General features: G+C 43.9%; 2 protein-coding genes across 2 annotated transcripts in view; one reads left to right on the forward strand and one right to left on the reverse strand.

Annotated features, from left to right (window-relative positions):
• Positions 1-333: 333 nt before the first annotated feature.
• LOC117968258 (coiled-coil-helix-coiled-coil-helix domain-containing protein 5-like) lies at positions 334-7,052 on the reverse strand. Its single transcript, XM_034915883.2, has 4 exons — positions 6,919-7,052; positions 5,305-5,445; positions 4,301-4,452; positions 334-2,573 (listed from the first exon to the last, which is right to left on the reverse strand). Coding segments are annotated over exons 1-4 (324 nt in total). The 5' UTR covers positions 6,921-7,052; the 3' UTR covers positions 334-2,544.
• Positions 7,053-7,641: 589 nt separating this feature from the next.
• Positions 7,642-14,625, forward strand: part of LOC117965653 (endoplasmic reticulum transmembrane helix translocase-like) — a 37,662-nt gene continuing 30,678 nt past the window's right edge. The window contains exons 1-6 of the mRNA XM_059007085.1: positions 7,642-8,052; positions 8,916-9,005; positions 9,687-9,877; positions 10,439-10,511; positions 13,317-13,472; positions 13,722-13,791. Of these exons, the coding sequence (XP_058863068.1) occupies positions 7,720-8,052; positions 8,916-9,005; positions 9,687-9,877; positions 10,439-10,511; positions 13,317-13,472; positions 13,722-13,791 (913 nt within the window). The 5' untranslated portion in view covers positions 7,642-7,719. The remainder of the gene's footprint in view (positions 8,053-8,915; positions 9,006-9,686; positions 9,878-10,438; positions 10,512-13,316; positions 13,473-13,721; positions 13,792-14,625) is intronic.

Consider the following 14,625-nt stretch of genomic DNA (forward strand, 5'->3'; position numbering starts at 1 on the left):
TTGGTTAAAAAATATTTAATAGTATAATTCAACCCATTCTATTGTATGGCAGTGAAATCTGGGGACCAATCCTAAATAATAAACCCCAAAAACTGGGACAGATGCCCAACAGCAGGAGAGATGTACCTCCTGCTGTCCTGCTCCAAATACACAGAAATAAGGGAGACATTTCATCCTCCTTACTGACACTGATAAAATAGGGATTCTGCTAGGGGAGCCGGCGCAGAGCTCTGAACTGGCAGCTCAGTATGTGTCAGCGTGCCACCGCCTGAGGGACAGCGGGTAGGGAGGGAGGCGGGGAGAGAGGGAGAGAGAGAGACAGAGCGAGCTCAGTGCGATGTCAGGACCCTGGGGGGATCCGGCAAACTCCACTTTAATGAAAAACGGCTTTCTCTGCCGGCAAGCTGACATTTCAATTGGAAGTGCGGCACACGCGAGAAACACAAACACAGATACTCCTCAGCGCAGATTACTGCATCCTAACAGCGCTTTCTCCAAACACAACTTTATTACAGACCGGGTTGATTGACAGGTAGGGAGGCAGCGAGGGAGAGAAGAATCTACTGCTGCAGGAGCATTATTACCCTTTAAATCTGCAGGGTGTCTGACAAGTCAATATCATGCATTATAGCAACTCGGATGTTCTCCGTTAGATCAGGCTGCTACACCCTTTATAGCACGCTGGGCAGAACATACAGCCATCAGCTTGACCGGATCTGAAGGGACAAACAATCTCTCACAGGAAAGTTTAAAACATTTCATTTTTCAGCATTGAGTTCTCTTGGCACCTGTCTCTGCCTGCCTGACTCTAGCCCTGACCCTCACCTTTCATGAGCACTTAGAACAAAGGAAACACAGCACAAGACAGCGGTGAGGGTGTGGAACGGGTTACCCAGCCATGCTGTTGATGCTGAATCACTGGGATCTTTCAAGACCCGACTTGACAAACTTTTGAGATCAATCAGCTACTAGGAACCGGACAAGCACTGATGCGCTGAATGGCCTCCTCTCGCTCGTGAATTTTCTTGTGCTCCAATCAGTCTCTTTGAGATCTTGCGACCCTGCCGTGTCCTGCAGCTGACCAGCACTTTGCACAATGCAGGAGCTAAGAAGTTACAATATTGGATTCCTGCGCCTCTTGACTTTCAATAAAGCACATTCAAACTTTATTGAAAGTCTGCGGGTAGACTCCGGGGCGATTCAGCTGTGCCGTCGCTGAAGTTATTTTTGTGTAAAAAGTGTGCAGCTCAGGTTTCCGGTAGTTTTGGTCAATCAAGCTGCGACATGTACCCTATTGGCTATATCTCTGGATGTTACGTTGAGAAATTCAGCTCTTCAAAAACCTGTATACCTCGTTTCCACACACCACTCAGCCCGGGTTGAAAACCTGCCCCTGATACTGCGTTTCCATGTTCATTTAGCTGACCCGCATTGGATCCCAATCTGCCCCGGATTTTTTTCTGACCCTTCACCAAAGCAGGCCAAAGCTCCGTGCTTTAATATTCTCCTATTGTTTTTTTAGTAACAAAAAGCTCCAAAGAATTGTTCGGATTATTGGAAGCAAAGCAATAGCATCCATCCTTTTCGGGTTTGTAGGAGGGATGCGGGAGAACCCGGATCAGCTCGGATTAATGGTCAATCCGTGCTCATGGAAACGAGGAAGTATACACAAAGACTTTTTTTTTTTTTTTTTTTTCACAATCACCAGCACAGCAACTTTTACTGTTCAAAGAGATTCACACTGTACAGAATGTGACAGATGTAAATGAGACCAGGCATTTAGAAAAAACACAAAACCTTGCAAAACCAGAATGCACTATGCTGTCTGTACTTGACAGAAACATAGCTTGCATTGAGTTACTGAATGGAGTTATTCTGTAGGGTTATTTACATGATCACAGATCCTCTTCTTACAGTCTCTGTAACTAACCAACGAATTCCAGAAATCTGCTGTGCACACAGGTCTGAAATGGGCAGTTTTGAAGACAACATGTTCTAGTTTTTTTTTTTTTCATTTGAAATCACGATATCTGGTTCTATGCTAGGTTAAAGAAATGCTTTCAGATGGTGCTGCACTTCCTTGGTCAAGTGCAACAGATTTTCAGAGAGTAAGGTAAGCAAACTGAGAACTTCCTTAACCTAGTGTAGTGCCGCATATCATAAATGCTAGAAATGAGGGTTTTTTTTGTTTTGTTTTGTTAAATGAACATTTGAGACCTATGTATCTACGCAAGTGCACAACAGGTAAGATTGGTGGAATTTTTGTCAGCTAGAATAATTCTAAATGGTGCACATTTAGCCCAGATGCAGCCCCTTGACTCAATATTATTCCTGCTGGAGTTGTGAGTGTGCTGTCATCTGTACCAGAATATGACACTGCAAGTTACTGGGATTAACACTGATCCAGAGTCTTTTTTAATTCAATGGTTCCCTCGTCAAGTATTACAAAGGGATATTGACTTTCTTTCCACTGTATGGTAAAAATTCTTCCATTAAAAACAGATAAATAAAGTCTGTGGTGCCCCGAGATGAGTGTTCTGGGCACTAGACGTGGGGCACTGCAACGGGTTCACCTGCAGGAGAACAGAGTTACATTAACATCTTTATACTTAGGACATTAACAGTTTAGAGTGTTAACATTTTCAAAGTGTTACACGTTTAGAATTTATCCAGGCAGCGGAAAGACTCCTATCGCATAGCTGTTTCACCCATTTCAGGTTTTAATACATAGCTTGATTAGCCGCAGTGTATAGGTAACAAGCTCAGTAGTGTTTTATTGAACTCCGTGAAACCAGGCATGGATCAAACTGCTATGCAGTGGGAGTCTTATTTCCATCTGTGTTATTCTTTTTTTTTTTTTTTTTTTAATAATTTAGTCATTGCCAATTATTTTTTATTATTTTCTCCCCAATTTGAAATGGCCAATTATTTTTAGGCTCAGCTCACTGCTACCACCCCTACGCTGACTCAGGAGGGGCAAAGATGAACACACGCTGTCCTCCGAAGCGTGTGCCGTCAGCCGACCGCTTTTTTTCACACTGCAGACTCACCATGCAGCCACCCAAGAGCTACAGCGTCGGAGGACAACGCAGCTCCCAGGCAGCTTACAGGCAAGCGCCCGGCCAGACTACAGGGGTCGCTGGTGTGCAGTGAGCCGAGGACACCCTGGCCAACCTAACCCTCCCTACCCCCGGGCGGTGCTTGGCCAACTGAGCGCCGCCCCCTGGAAGCTCCCGCCCTCGGTCGGCAAAGGAATAGCCTGGACTCGAACCGGCGACATCCAGACTATAGAGCGCATCCTGCACTCCACGCGGAGCGCCATTACAGGATGCGCCACTCGCCACTATAGCAGTCAGCTGTAGTGTTTATGCAGTAGGATGTGTGCAGTGTAAGGTTATTTATTCAAAGTCTTTTTCATATATTATTATTATTATTTGCTTATTTAGCAGACGCCTTTGTCCAAGGCGACTTACAGTGACTGCATACACATATGTGTGCTGATCTCGTCCACATCAGTGTTTCATCATAAGATAAGAGCACTGTGCTGGAGGGCTTCTCATGAGGGTTACACACATCCCCACTGATCAATCTCTCTTTCTACTTTCACCTGAAGAAGAGACCTTTGAGGTCTTGAAAGCTTGCGATTCACTTTTGTTTAGTTAGTCCAACAAAATCTCCTTCTCTTTGTCTATCCTAAAGATCAGGAAATTTAACGGAAACTAATATCTCCGTTTCTGTATGTTTGAATGTTCTTGCATGAAAGCTTGTGACGCTCATAACTTCTGAACACCTTGTCGGATGAATCTGAAATTCTGTATGCAGGCTTGGAATGGTGGGGGAATTATTAATAACAGATCTGTGAGCAAAATTATTTTGTGCGTTAAGAAAAAAAACATTCTAGTTTCATTTCAGCATGTCCTAGAAGAAAAATATTGTGCATGCATTTGCACCGCCAATCCTGAAAAGTGTACAGTCTGTTAGCCTTTACAGCAGTGTCTCCAATAGGAGGAACCACTCTGTAGATGAGACTGCTGAGAACCAGACCTGGGTTCAACTACATTGTAACTGCAGCTGAACCTTGGCAAACTGTGTAATTGTAATTGAACAAGACAGTGTTGTAATTGTAATTGAAATTTCAGCAAACAAGGCTGCTGGAATTGGAATTGGAATTATCATAGTCTCCAGGTCTGCTGAGAACGTTTTGCAGGAAACACCAGTGGAACAGCTGGCTCATGAGGTGTGGTTACTCTGTAATACAGTGTGGAGCGCTACATTGCTTTTAGGTACTGTGGTTTTGTACCTAGGCTGGACAGCTTCACAGTCTCCGCACAGGCCAGGAACTTGCTGATGTGTTCGGAGCAGTTGCCCACGGAGGTCTGGTTCAGCTTCAGGCACTGCTCGAAAGCAGAGAAGGGCTCGGAACAGTCCGACCGGATCTTCTGGATAACCGGGCTGAAACAGAGCGGAGGGGAGCAGTGGTGAGATCTGCAGCTGGGGTCGTCAAACCCATTTCTGGGCACAATTCCTTGAAAATGTCACCTAAAACTAGTTGCTTGAACAAAGAACATAAGAAAGTTTACAAACAAGAGGAGGCCATTCAGCCCATCTTGCTCGTTTGGTTGTTAGTAGCTTATTGATCCCAGAATCTCATCAAGCAGCTTCTTGAAGGATCCCAGGGTGTCAGCTTCAACAACATTACTGGGGAGTGGTTCCAGACCCTCACAACAGTTGCTCTGTGGTTCTCAGCCTTTTCAAGCTTTTCCTCCACAGCAAAGTTTGCATGTATTTGCATACAGGGATGGAAATATGAATCCTATTGCATAGCAGTTACACCCATTCCAGCTTTTAATACAAGCTTGATTAGCTCCCAGTGTATAGCTATCAAGCTCAGGTGTGTCTTGTTAAACTCCTAGTAAAACCAGGAATGGATCTAACTGCTATGCAATGGGAGTCTTATTTCCATCCCTGGCAAATATGTCATTCAGTCCAGGGTCTCACCCAAACACAGTCTGTCAAAATGACATGGACGTCCAGTGGGCTCAGACAACCAAATCCATTAAACTTTTCCAGTGCTTCTACACAATGAAATGTTTCTGTACGATTACTCTTTCTCAAGGTCTTTGTGTGAACGTAGGCTATAACACATTGATAAAGACTTCACAGTGCAGCTTTGCCAGCAACAGTACATCTTATAACTGATTATTTCTAATCTCTTTTAACCCAGTGAGAGATGTGAAAGGCCAGCGAGTCACTGGGCCTTAAATGCACACGCAGGCTTCGAAAAGCACCCGGGCTCCCACTCACTGTGAAGAGGTGCAATGGGCCACCTTGACTTTGAGCTGGTAACAGTCCTGTTGCCAGGACGACGGGTTTGAAGCCACACACATCCCATAGTCCTCCATCTCCTTGCGGCAGTACTTGGCCGTGATTTCCATGGCGGCTTGCCTGGGGAGAGGGGAGAGGGGAGCTGTCAGGAGATTCATGAACTTCATCCAGAACTACGAACATCCCACAGGGGTCTATTTGAATGATCTAAACAGCGTTGGAGCTGAAATCCTTTCTCCTTTCACTGCAGCCTAATCCCTATGCTACAACCCCCATAATGGCATCACTAAATGGGTTTTTCAAACTACATAAAGAATATCAGGTTTAGAGACTGCCTGCTGGATCATAGATGGGATAACAGTAATCTTTTTCTTTTTACTTACCTAAGAACATAAGAAAGTTTCCAAACGAGAGGAGGCCATTCAGCCCATCTTGCTCGTTTGGTTGTTAGTAGCTTATTGATCCCAGAATCTCATCAAGCAGCTTCTTGAAGGATCCTAGGGTGTCAGCTTCAACAACATTACTGGGGAGTTGGTTCCAGACCCTCACAAATCTCTGTGTAAAAAAGTCCCTCCTATTTTCTGTTCTGAATGCCCCTTTATCTAATCTCCATTTGTGACCCCTGGTCCTTGTTTCTTTTTTCAGGTCGAAAAAGTCCCCAGGGTCGACATTGTCTATACCTTTTAGAATTTTGAATGCTTGAATCAGATCACCGCGTAGTCTTCTTTGTTCAAGACTGAATAGATTCAATTCTTTGAGCCTGTCTACATACAACATGCCTTTTAAACCCGGGATAATTCTGGTTGCTCTTCTTTGCACTCTTCCTAGAGCAGCAATATCCTTTTTGTAACGAAGTGACCAGAACTGAACACAATATTCTAGGTGAGGTCTTACTAGTGCATTGTAAAGTTTTAACATTACTTCCCTTGATTTAAATTCAACACTTCTCACAATATATCCGAGTATCTTGTTGGCCTTTTTTTATAGCTTCCCCACATTGTCTAGATGAAGACATTTCTGAGTCAACATAAACTCCTAGGTCTTTTTCATAGTTCCCTTCTTCAATTTCAGTATCTCCCATATGATATTTATAATGCACATTTTTATTGCCTGCTTGCAGTACTTTACACTTTTCTCTATTAAATGTCATTTGCCATGTGTCTGCCCAGTTCTGAAGTTGTATTTTCTTAGAATAACTCCACAGCTATCATAGAGGGTGGACATGAAGTCTTTAAAATGTTAAAAGATATTAACGGAAATCAGGACCAAAGGACAGAGTTTCAAATGCTTTCGTTTCAATATGTTTATATTAGACGGAATGACATGATTTCATTTCCAGGATGGGGGTGAGTTTCCTATATGTATTACATGCATTATGTGAATGCATTGTTGTTATTAGTTTCACATTGGTTGTAATGTTGTTTACTGAAAATCTAAATAATATTAAAAACATTTTTCTTGAATCTAAGCACCGTTCATAGTCTTGCCTATAAAAGTACACTCTTGCGGCCGATCAGCATGTGTTGTTGTAAATGCATACTTTAGCAACTTAGCAAACCAAACAGTAATTAAAACAAGCTACAGTTCACTTACATTTTAAATTCACCTTCCACGGATCACGATCACACACTGAAACCCAAGGTTATTAAAAATTACACCCGCTACCGCACGTTTTCAATTTCACAACAAGCACCGCCCTTCTCGCTGCTGATTGCATCAAACTATTCCAGTCGCGATGACGACACGGGTGGATAATATTTCCAATTGGTTTAAGCGAAACGTCTTTCAGGGGGGAGTTTTAATTCCACTATTTCCTGTCTGTTTCGCGCTCAAGCCCCGCCCTCCGTTAAAGGCACAGCACATTTTGTTCAAAAAAATAGATAAATGTATTCTGTTCCTTAGACAGCGTAAATCAATACATACTTCATTGAATGTAATACAGACAACTCAAAAATAGCTCCCAGAGAGAGAGAGAGAGAGATGTTTATAGCTCTATATGCTTTATAGAATAAATATATTGGCTGGATATGAAAAAGACAACAGTATTCAAGGGTTCATCCTCTACTAATAATTAGGGTCAGTGCTTTAGTGTATTTATTCGACCCCCGCCCGAAAAAAAAATACAAATAAAACCTCATAAATATACACATGTTATGAAATTGAATAGTATTATTATTATTATTATTATTATTATTATTATTATTATTATTATTATCTAAACATATTTTTGTAGTCTTCGGACAGTTGCTAAGGTGACCCCACCCGGAAGTCCCCCCTCCACGTCTTCGTGTGAAACCCTTGCGTAGCCTCGGCGTGTTTACGTATGCGGAAGGAGCAGGTCGCTGCTTGGCCTGTCTATCCCCCCTCAGTCCCGGGGCTTGTAGTGTAGTAAACATGGCAGGAGAGAGTGCCGAAGCGCTGGGGAAAAGAAAGACGGTCCCTGCCGGGAATCACGCGGCCGCGGTGGCTGCTCCGGAGCCGGCAGACGAGCTGGTCCAGTCCGTGTCGCTGTACCGCCGGCGTCCTCGGCTCCTTCACGGCACGGTGCTGCCATTCGTGGCGGTTCTTTACCCGGCCTGGCTGTACCTGTGGCTGGCGGTGTACGGCGTCGCTGAGTACCCGGAGGCCGGCTTCATCGCGCTCGCCGCCATCGGGATCGCGCACGTCCTCACCGCGCTCTCGGGGCACTGGTCTGTGCACGCCCACTGCTGGTTTACCTGTTCCAAGGTAAACGTGGGTGGGGGTGACGTCACCATCACCCTCAGCATCATCATCATTATCATTTGGGGTTCGTTCGGATTGTGTGTGGGGGCATCGCTAACTGTGAGAGGGGACTTCCGTCCAAATCACTCCCCCATCCCACGTGGGGCTGCTGATTTGGGTTTTTCAGTTTCACAATTAAACGTTTGTATTTTGTTTTAAAGAAAGGATCATTAGCTATAATATTATACAGCTGTGATGGACGTTTTGTGCATCAGTCAGTCAACTGGGCTTGTGCCCCAGTTCAGAGCTGAGCTCTGCTGTCAAAAACAGGTAACAAAATGCTAGAAACTGTATCTTTTTGCTGTTTGACAAAAATCTAGAAGGCTGCTAGGTACAGGGATGTCAATAAGACTCCTATTGCATTGCAGTGTCACCCGTTCCAGGTTTTACTACGAGCTTGATCAGCCCCAGTGTTTAGGTAACAAGCTCAGGAGTGTCTTATTAAACTCATAGCAGCTCCAGCAATGGATCAAGCTGCTATGCAATGGGAGTCTTATTTCCATCCTTTTACAGGTTCAGCATACATTATGTATGCACACAACGTACTCAAGCACTTCCCCTAAAACAACAAAGCCCACCTGTACTATTGGTTTTGGAGAATGTGCTGTTCAGGTATTGTTTCAAAAGATGGATTTGTACTCAACCACAGCAGCTGTGTGCCGTGTTACTAGAATCGATTTTGATCAGTGCTGTGTCATTTCTTAATAATTGAAAGGACAGATTCATTTCACCAGCATAGTGGTGCGCATTCTGTAACTGTATGATTGGATCAAATTCGTTTTGCAAATCAACCAACTTTCTTTAACTGTACACTATTGTTTACCCAGGAACCGGACCCAAACAAGGCGACCTTCGCGAAGGTTGTCCCCATGCCGAACAATGGATCCGCAGAGCTTGTGCCTCTGCAGAGAAACAAGGTATACTTCACTCCTTAGATCCACGCTGCAGCGTTATCATGTGCTCTACCCTGCTCCCCTGTGCTGCACCCCGCTCCCCTGTGCTGTACCCTGCTTCCCTGTGCTGTACCCTGCTCCCCCTGTGCTGCTCCCCTGCTCCAACTGTTTAAATAATGAACTTGTCATTTTTCTTTTCATTGTTAACATCCTGACAACTTTTTACACTTATAACTTTAAAGTCTGTTTCAAAGCTCTTTCCAAAATGGCTGCTCTAGTGCACTGGGGTTTGAGATCTGTCCTCTAAATCACTGCAGGAAGAGCGATTTAAAAAATACAAAAAACATAACAACAAGTGCTCTGGCTTTTCTGTTCCGTACCACATCATGGATTGCTGTGTTACCTGTTTGCCAGTGTGGGCAATAATCCTGACAATATCCGAGGATGTTTTGAAAAGAGCTTTGAAACAGACTTTAAAGTTATAAGTGTAAAAAGTTGTCAGGATGTTAACAATGAAAAGACAAATGACAAGTACTTTATTTAAACAGTTGTAGCAACACGTGGGGACGTGGGATGCTAGATTTTTTCAAAACCCCGCTACTTACTTTTTAACTTGTAACTTTGACCTCTTTTGCGAGTTCGTGATTGAGTTTCGAAGCTGTCCAGTTTTTAAAAGTTTGGCGGTTGGTTTGGTTCCCCCGGCAGGACGAGGGCGGACGGGAGGTGATCTCGTTCGAGTTCCAGAAGCTGCGGTACTGGTACGACAGGGAGGAGAGGAAGCGCTTCGTTCCCGTGGCCTTCCCCGTGGAGCAGCCGTTCGGCTTTTTCCACACCTGGAAGGGCTACCAGGAGGAATCGGAGCTGCGGACTGCGGAGAAGAAATACGGGATGAACAAGTATGTGCCAAAAAGACGAGGGGGGCAGACTCTTCAGGAGCGCTTCTGTGATGAGGATCACTGAGACAAATATTTGATTGTTCGATTATTCCATAGATACCAGTATCATTTATACAGCGTTCTTCCTGTGCAAGCATCCCAGGGCGCTTTACAGAAATACAGAGCAAGCCAAAAGAGCTCCAGACTGCTCACTAGTGAACAGCCAAATCAATGAGATATGTTTCATGTTTAGATTTCAATATTGTTCAAATAAACAGTGCCGGGAATGTATTTGCTGGCAAAAAATGACCATGTTCGGATCTCTTCATATAAGAGAATTTTACATGAAGGGAACGAGGAAAGTGAATTAAATTGAATTGTGTCAATTGTACACTCCCCATGTGGGGTGATTAGGTCTGTAAATGGTGTCAATGTGGAGTTGTATTAGCCTGACAGATCCTTTCATTAATGTGGTAGGTATTATAAACGAGGAATATTTTCTTAACCAGTGAGCAAGGAATTTCGTCACTATCACAGAAACGACTGCTTTCGTACATTTAATCATTTGTTTCTGTGTCACAGGGCTGAGATGGTGGTGCCTGATTTTCTGCAGCTGTTTAAGGAAAGGGCGACTGCACCATTCTTTGTCTTTCAGGTAAGGAGACAAGAAAACTAGAAAATACTGACGTTGATTCAATTGTAAAGTGCCCCTCAGCCTGCTCTGTAATGATCGGGGTGAATGCTAGGCTCGAGATTGTCTTTTCCAATACAGAAATGATCTGGTAGAACTTGAAAGTGATTTGAAATCAGACTTGTTTGTTTCCATGAGCAGCAGATTGAGATCAAATCAGTTTCAGTCGGCACTCTGTCTGTCTGTAACTCGATCTCGCCCCACTGCTGGTGGAAGTTACCCAATGAGCGTCCAATGAGAAGGACGCTAGAGAGGGGGGCGGGGTTTAAATCTGACTGCAGAAAAAAAAAAAAATGAAGTGAATATATTATGCTGTCAGGGAAATATTGGAGGTTGTAATATTTAACCTGATACATACAGGGGATCTTTGACTTCTGTGTAAAGTGTAGACTGCAGATGGAACCGGCTGCAGCCCCAGTTTGATACTGGGAACGAGATGAGTTTTACAGACTGGTCTCATGGTGCAGATGGGAATGTGGCACAAGGCAGTGGTCTTGTCTGCTCTGAGAAGCCGGTCTGTACTTGGATGGGAGACCAGGAGTGATATACTGTACAGGGTGTCTGGCAAGTCAGGCATTATAGGCAATATCATCTATTACACGATTAGTACGCTGACTGTTAAATTAGGTGACCACTCCTTGACTGTCTGCACCGCACATCACAGTGATCTGCAGTGCTGCGCATGCATTCAGTTATTCAGGTTGAGCGCTGCACTGAAATCAAGTGCTGACAATCAGGTGAGGGTCAAGTTTACCGTTCCAAGGGAAACGAGTGAAGAAACAGCTGCTTGGGTTTGTGCTGATCGCTGCTTTTCTTAGACTCTGTGGAGAACAGCGATCCACACAAACCCAAGCCGCTGTCTCTTCACTCGTTTCACTTTGAATGGTAAACTAGCCCAGCCAACGGCAGTGACCCTCGCCTGTGGAGCGCTCGATTGGAATCACAAAGCATGGGTTTGTGCAGCGCTAGTGAGATGATTTTGTTCCTCTTTGCTTTGAGACATTGCACACCCGAAAGAAACTGAGAGACAGCAAGTATGAACCACAGTGCCGATGAGAATGCCGGACTTGCGGGTCACGAAAAAAAAAAGATAAAGGGATAAAAAAAAATAATTCCAAACATTTTTCCCCACTGTAACTCCCCCTGCCAAAGCGTGTAGGCATTAATATTTATCTGACCGTGGTTCTGTTTGTGTAGTTCCGGATGACAGATGCTTTTCTTCCTGTGAATATGGATGAATAGCTTGTGGTTTTAATAAAAGGGGGGAGGGTGGACAGACTTGGCAGCAGTGCTGTACTTTCACAGATATAAGCACATTCACATGTGGAGGAGGGTTGAGGCACCAATAACTAAGCTAAAAGCGTTTCACTGATTTAAAAAAACAAACCAAAAAAAAAAAAAGAAATGTTGAATAAGATCATAACCTAGTCGTCCACAGCCGCTCTTAGATAAAAAGTGTTTTTATCTAACCTGCAGATTGTTTTCCTAATGCACAGTTGGCTTTTATTATAGAAGGATTGATATGAGTTGAGGCTTTAAATGGGAAAAAAATTTGAAAGGTCATTTTTTCCAATCTGATCAGAACACTTTTCTACTTAAGGTGAAAACTGCAGTCACTTCCGGTTTTCTTACATTTTTATTCCATTAAAATACAAAATGAATAAATAAGCCATCCGGAGAAATCCCTGATGCTGTGGCTAATCCGCAGTCTTTATTTATTGTGTGCTAGCGTCAGGGCGCGGCTTTAGAGACTTTTATTTGGGCAGCGACACAAATATATTCATTTTTTTGTCATTTGACCCTGCATGAGCCAATGTGAGGGTTTAAAAAAGAAATCTAGCCAATAAGATTTATGCAGAAAAAAAGGAAATAGGACTCCCGTTGAATAGCAGTTTGATCCATTCCTGGTTGTGCTATGAGTTTAATAAGACACTCCTGAGCTTGTTACCTATACACTGCTAATCAATAAAACCTGGAATGGGCGAAACTGCTGTGCAATAGGAGTCTTATTTCCATCCCTGTGCTGTGCTAATATGTGCGTTGCGCTTACATCCTTGACAGTACAGTAATCTTCCAGCGGCTAGACTGATCTGATATCTGTGTCTGTGTGTGTCTTAATGTGAGGCTCCTTGCCTGTTCATTGAAGCCTCCAAGCACTGTTGAGAGGCAGCTGGGTGCTGTGGAAGGGAGGGTCTGGCTGGGGGCTTTGAAGTGCAGCGTGCCCTTGGCTGAGCTCCGAGAAATCCCTGGGAGTTGGGAGTGGGGTTATCTGAGCATGTCTGGGGAGAGTGGGCGGGTGCCACAGTTGGCATGGGCTCCCATTCATGTGATTACCAGGGTCAGGTGGAAAGGATTTAGAAGACTGAACTGAGCTTGGAAAGGACAAAGGACACAGACAGACAGACAGCAGGGCTGGAAATAAGACTCCAATTGCATAGCAGTTTAATAAGACACGCCCGAGCTTGTTACCTATACACTGGGGCTAATCAAGCTCACAGTAAAACCTGGAATGGGCGAAACTGCAGTGCAACAGGAATCTTATTACCATCCCTGGACAGGCACGTACACATGCACAAACACAGAGGTCTGTGGTGTCTGGATGAGTACTGGTATTATAGTGTACTGTAGTGTGTTCTGTACCTGCCTCACCTGTCCTTGTTACCTGTGCAGGTGTTCTGTGTGGGGCTGTGGTGTCTGGATGAGTACTGGTATTACAGTGCACTGTAGTGTGTTCTGTACCTGCCTCACCTGTCCTTGTTACCTGTGCAGGTGTTCTGTGTGGGGCTGTGGTGTCTGGATGAGTACTGGTATTACAGCATCTTCACGCTGTTCATGCTGGTGGCGTTCGAGGCCTCGCTGGTCCAGCAGCAGAAGAGGAACATGTCAGAGATCCGCAAGATGGGCAACAAGCCCTACATGATCCAGGTGAGCGCCTTGGATTCTCAGAGCTTCTGCGCTCCCCACCGTCATGAGCACCATTCAAGTGTATCAGTACGCACCCAATAAAGTTTAACAAGCCAGACACTAACCACTCGGATGTTGCTTACAGGCACATTGAAGTAGTCTCCAGTTGTTTCTTATTGGTTCATTCTAACACAGTTTCTTTTTCTAGAACAAAGTTTATAGCGATGTGTCTTAATTCCATCCTTATAACCCCTGTGTATGAACTGGCAGGTCTACCGAAGCAGGAAGTGGAGACCCATACAAAGCGATGAGCTCGTTCCTGGGGATATCGTCTCCATAGGTAAGCAGCACTTTATTCCCCTCTCCTTGTGACTGTAACGATTTACTAGGCAGCTGCAGCAGTGCTTTTTCTACTGCCTCCAGTTGGTGGTCCAACCCCATTCATCCTAGCCCTTGAATACCACTTACAGACAAGAATTAGGGGTGATTATCTGTTCTCTTATGCGTCTGGCTGGGTTAATGAGATGCTGTGGCCAAAAGTTTTGCAGCAACTACAATTTTAAGATTGAGACCATTAAAAAAATAACTATATGAACATAATTTAGATCTTTTATTTAACATCATGTAATCAAAGAAACTACAAAATGATATCGCAAAAGTCTACCGGAAGCCATAATAGTAGTATGGTGTTAAATTTAGAAACGTCACATTTTTCAGATGTTGTCAGTCTTTCGTTAAGTATATGGAAAACTACATTAGAATTTCAATATGTTAACGTAACGTTATTCAGCAGGTTTCATTCGACTATGAAGCAGTAATTAGTTAATTCTATAGAGTGATGTAAAACTTTTGCCCATAGCTGTACACAGCAGACCAGTTTAGCAGTCCTGGCCTTGGGTTTCCCCCTGTGTAATTTTGGTATGCCTAATTTCATATCAGACACCGAAACTAGGTATCTTGAAACCTTGCTGGTAGCACAGTTTTACTGGTAAGGTTTTTATTTGAATTAGGCTTAGTGGGTTTATCTTTCAACAAAGTTACATATGCCTTTTTTCCACGGGCAAAACATGAATACATCTATAATGGTCTAATTGGGTTTCCATGTGCCTGATCCTGTAGGATTTGATTTATAGAGCAGTTTGTTTGGTTCCAAAAGCAGATCTTGTGGTCTCTG

This window comes from Acipenser ruthenus, chromosome 34, assembly GCF_902713425.1.
Source record: "Acipenser ruthenus chromosome 34, fAciRut3.2 maternal haplotype, whole genome shotgun sequence".
Lineage (NCBI taxonomy): Eukaryota > Metazoa > Chordata > Actinopteri > Acipenseriformes > Acipenseridae > Acipenser > Acipenser ruthenus.

Bases quoted from the DNA above. Each gene is read 5' to 3' on its own strand.
- LOC117968258 (XM_034915883.2), bottom strand. The intron at 4,453-5,304 runs GTGAGTGGGAGC...GCTCTGTTTCAG, and splicing joins GCCCATTGCACCTCTTCACA to CCCGGTTATCCAGAAGATCC. The intron at 2,574-4,300 runs GTACAAAACCAC...GTTCTCCTGCAG, and splicing joins TGTGAAGCTGTCCAGCCTAG to GTGAACCCGTTGCAGTGCCC.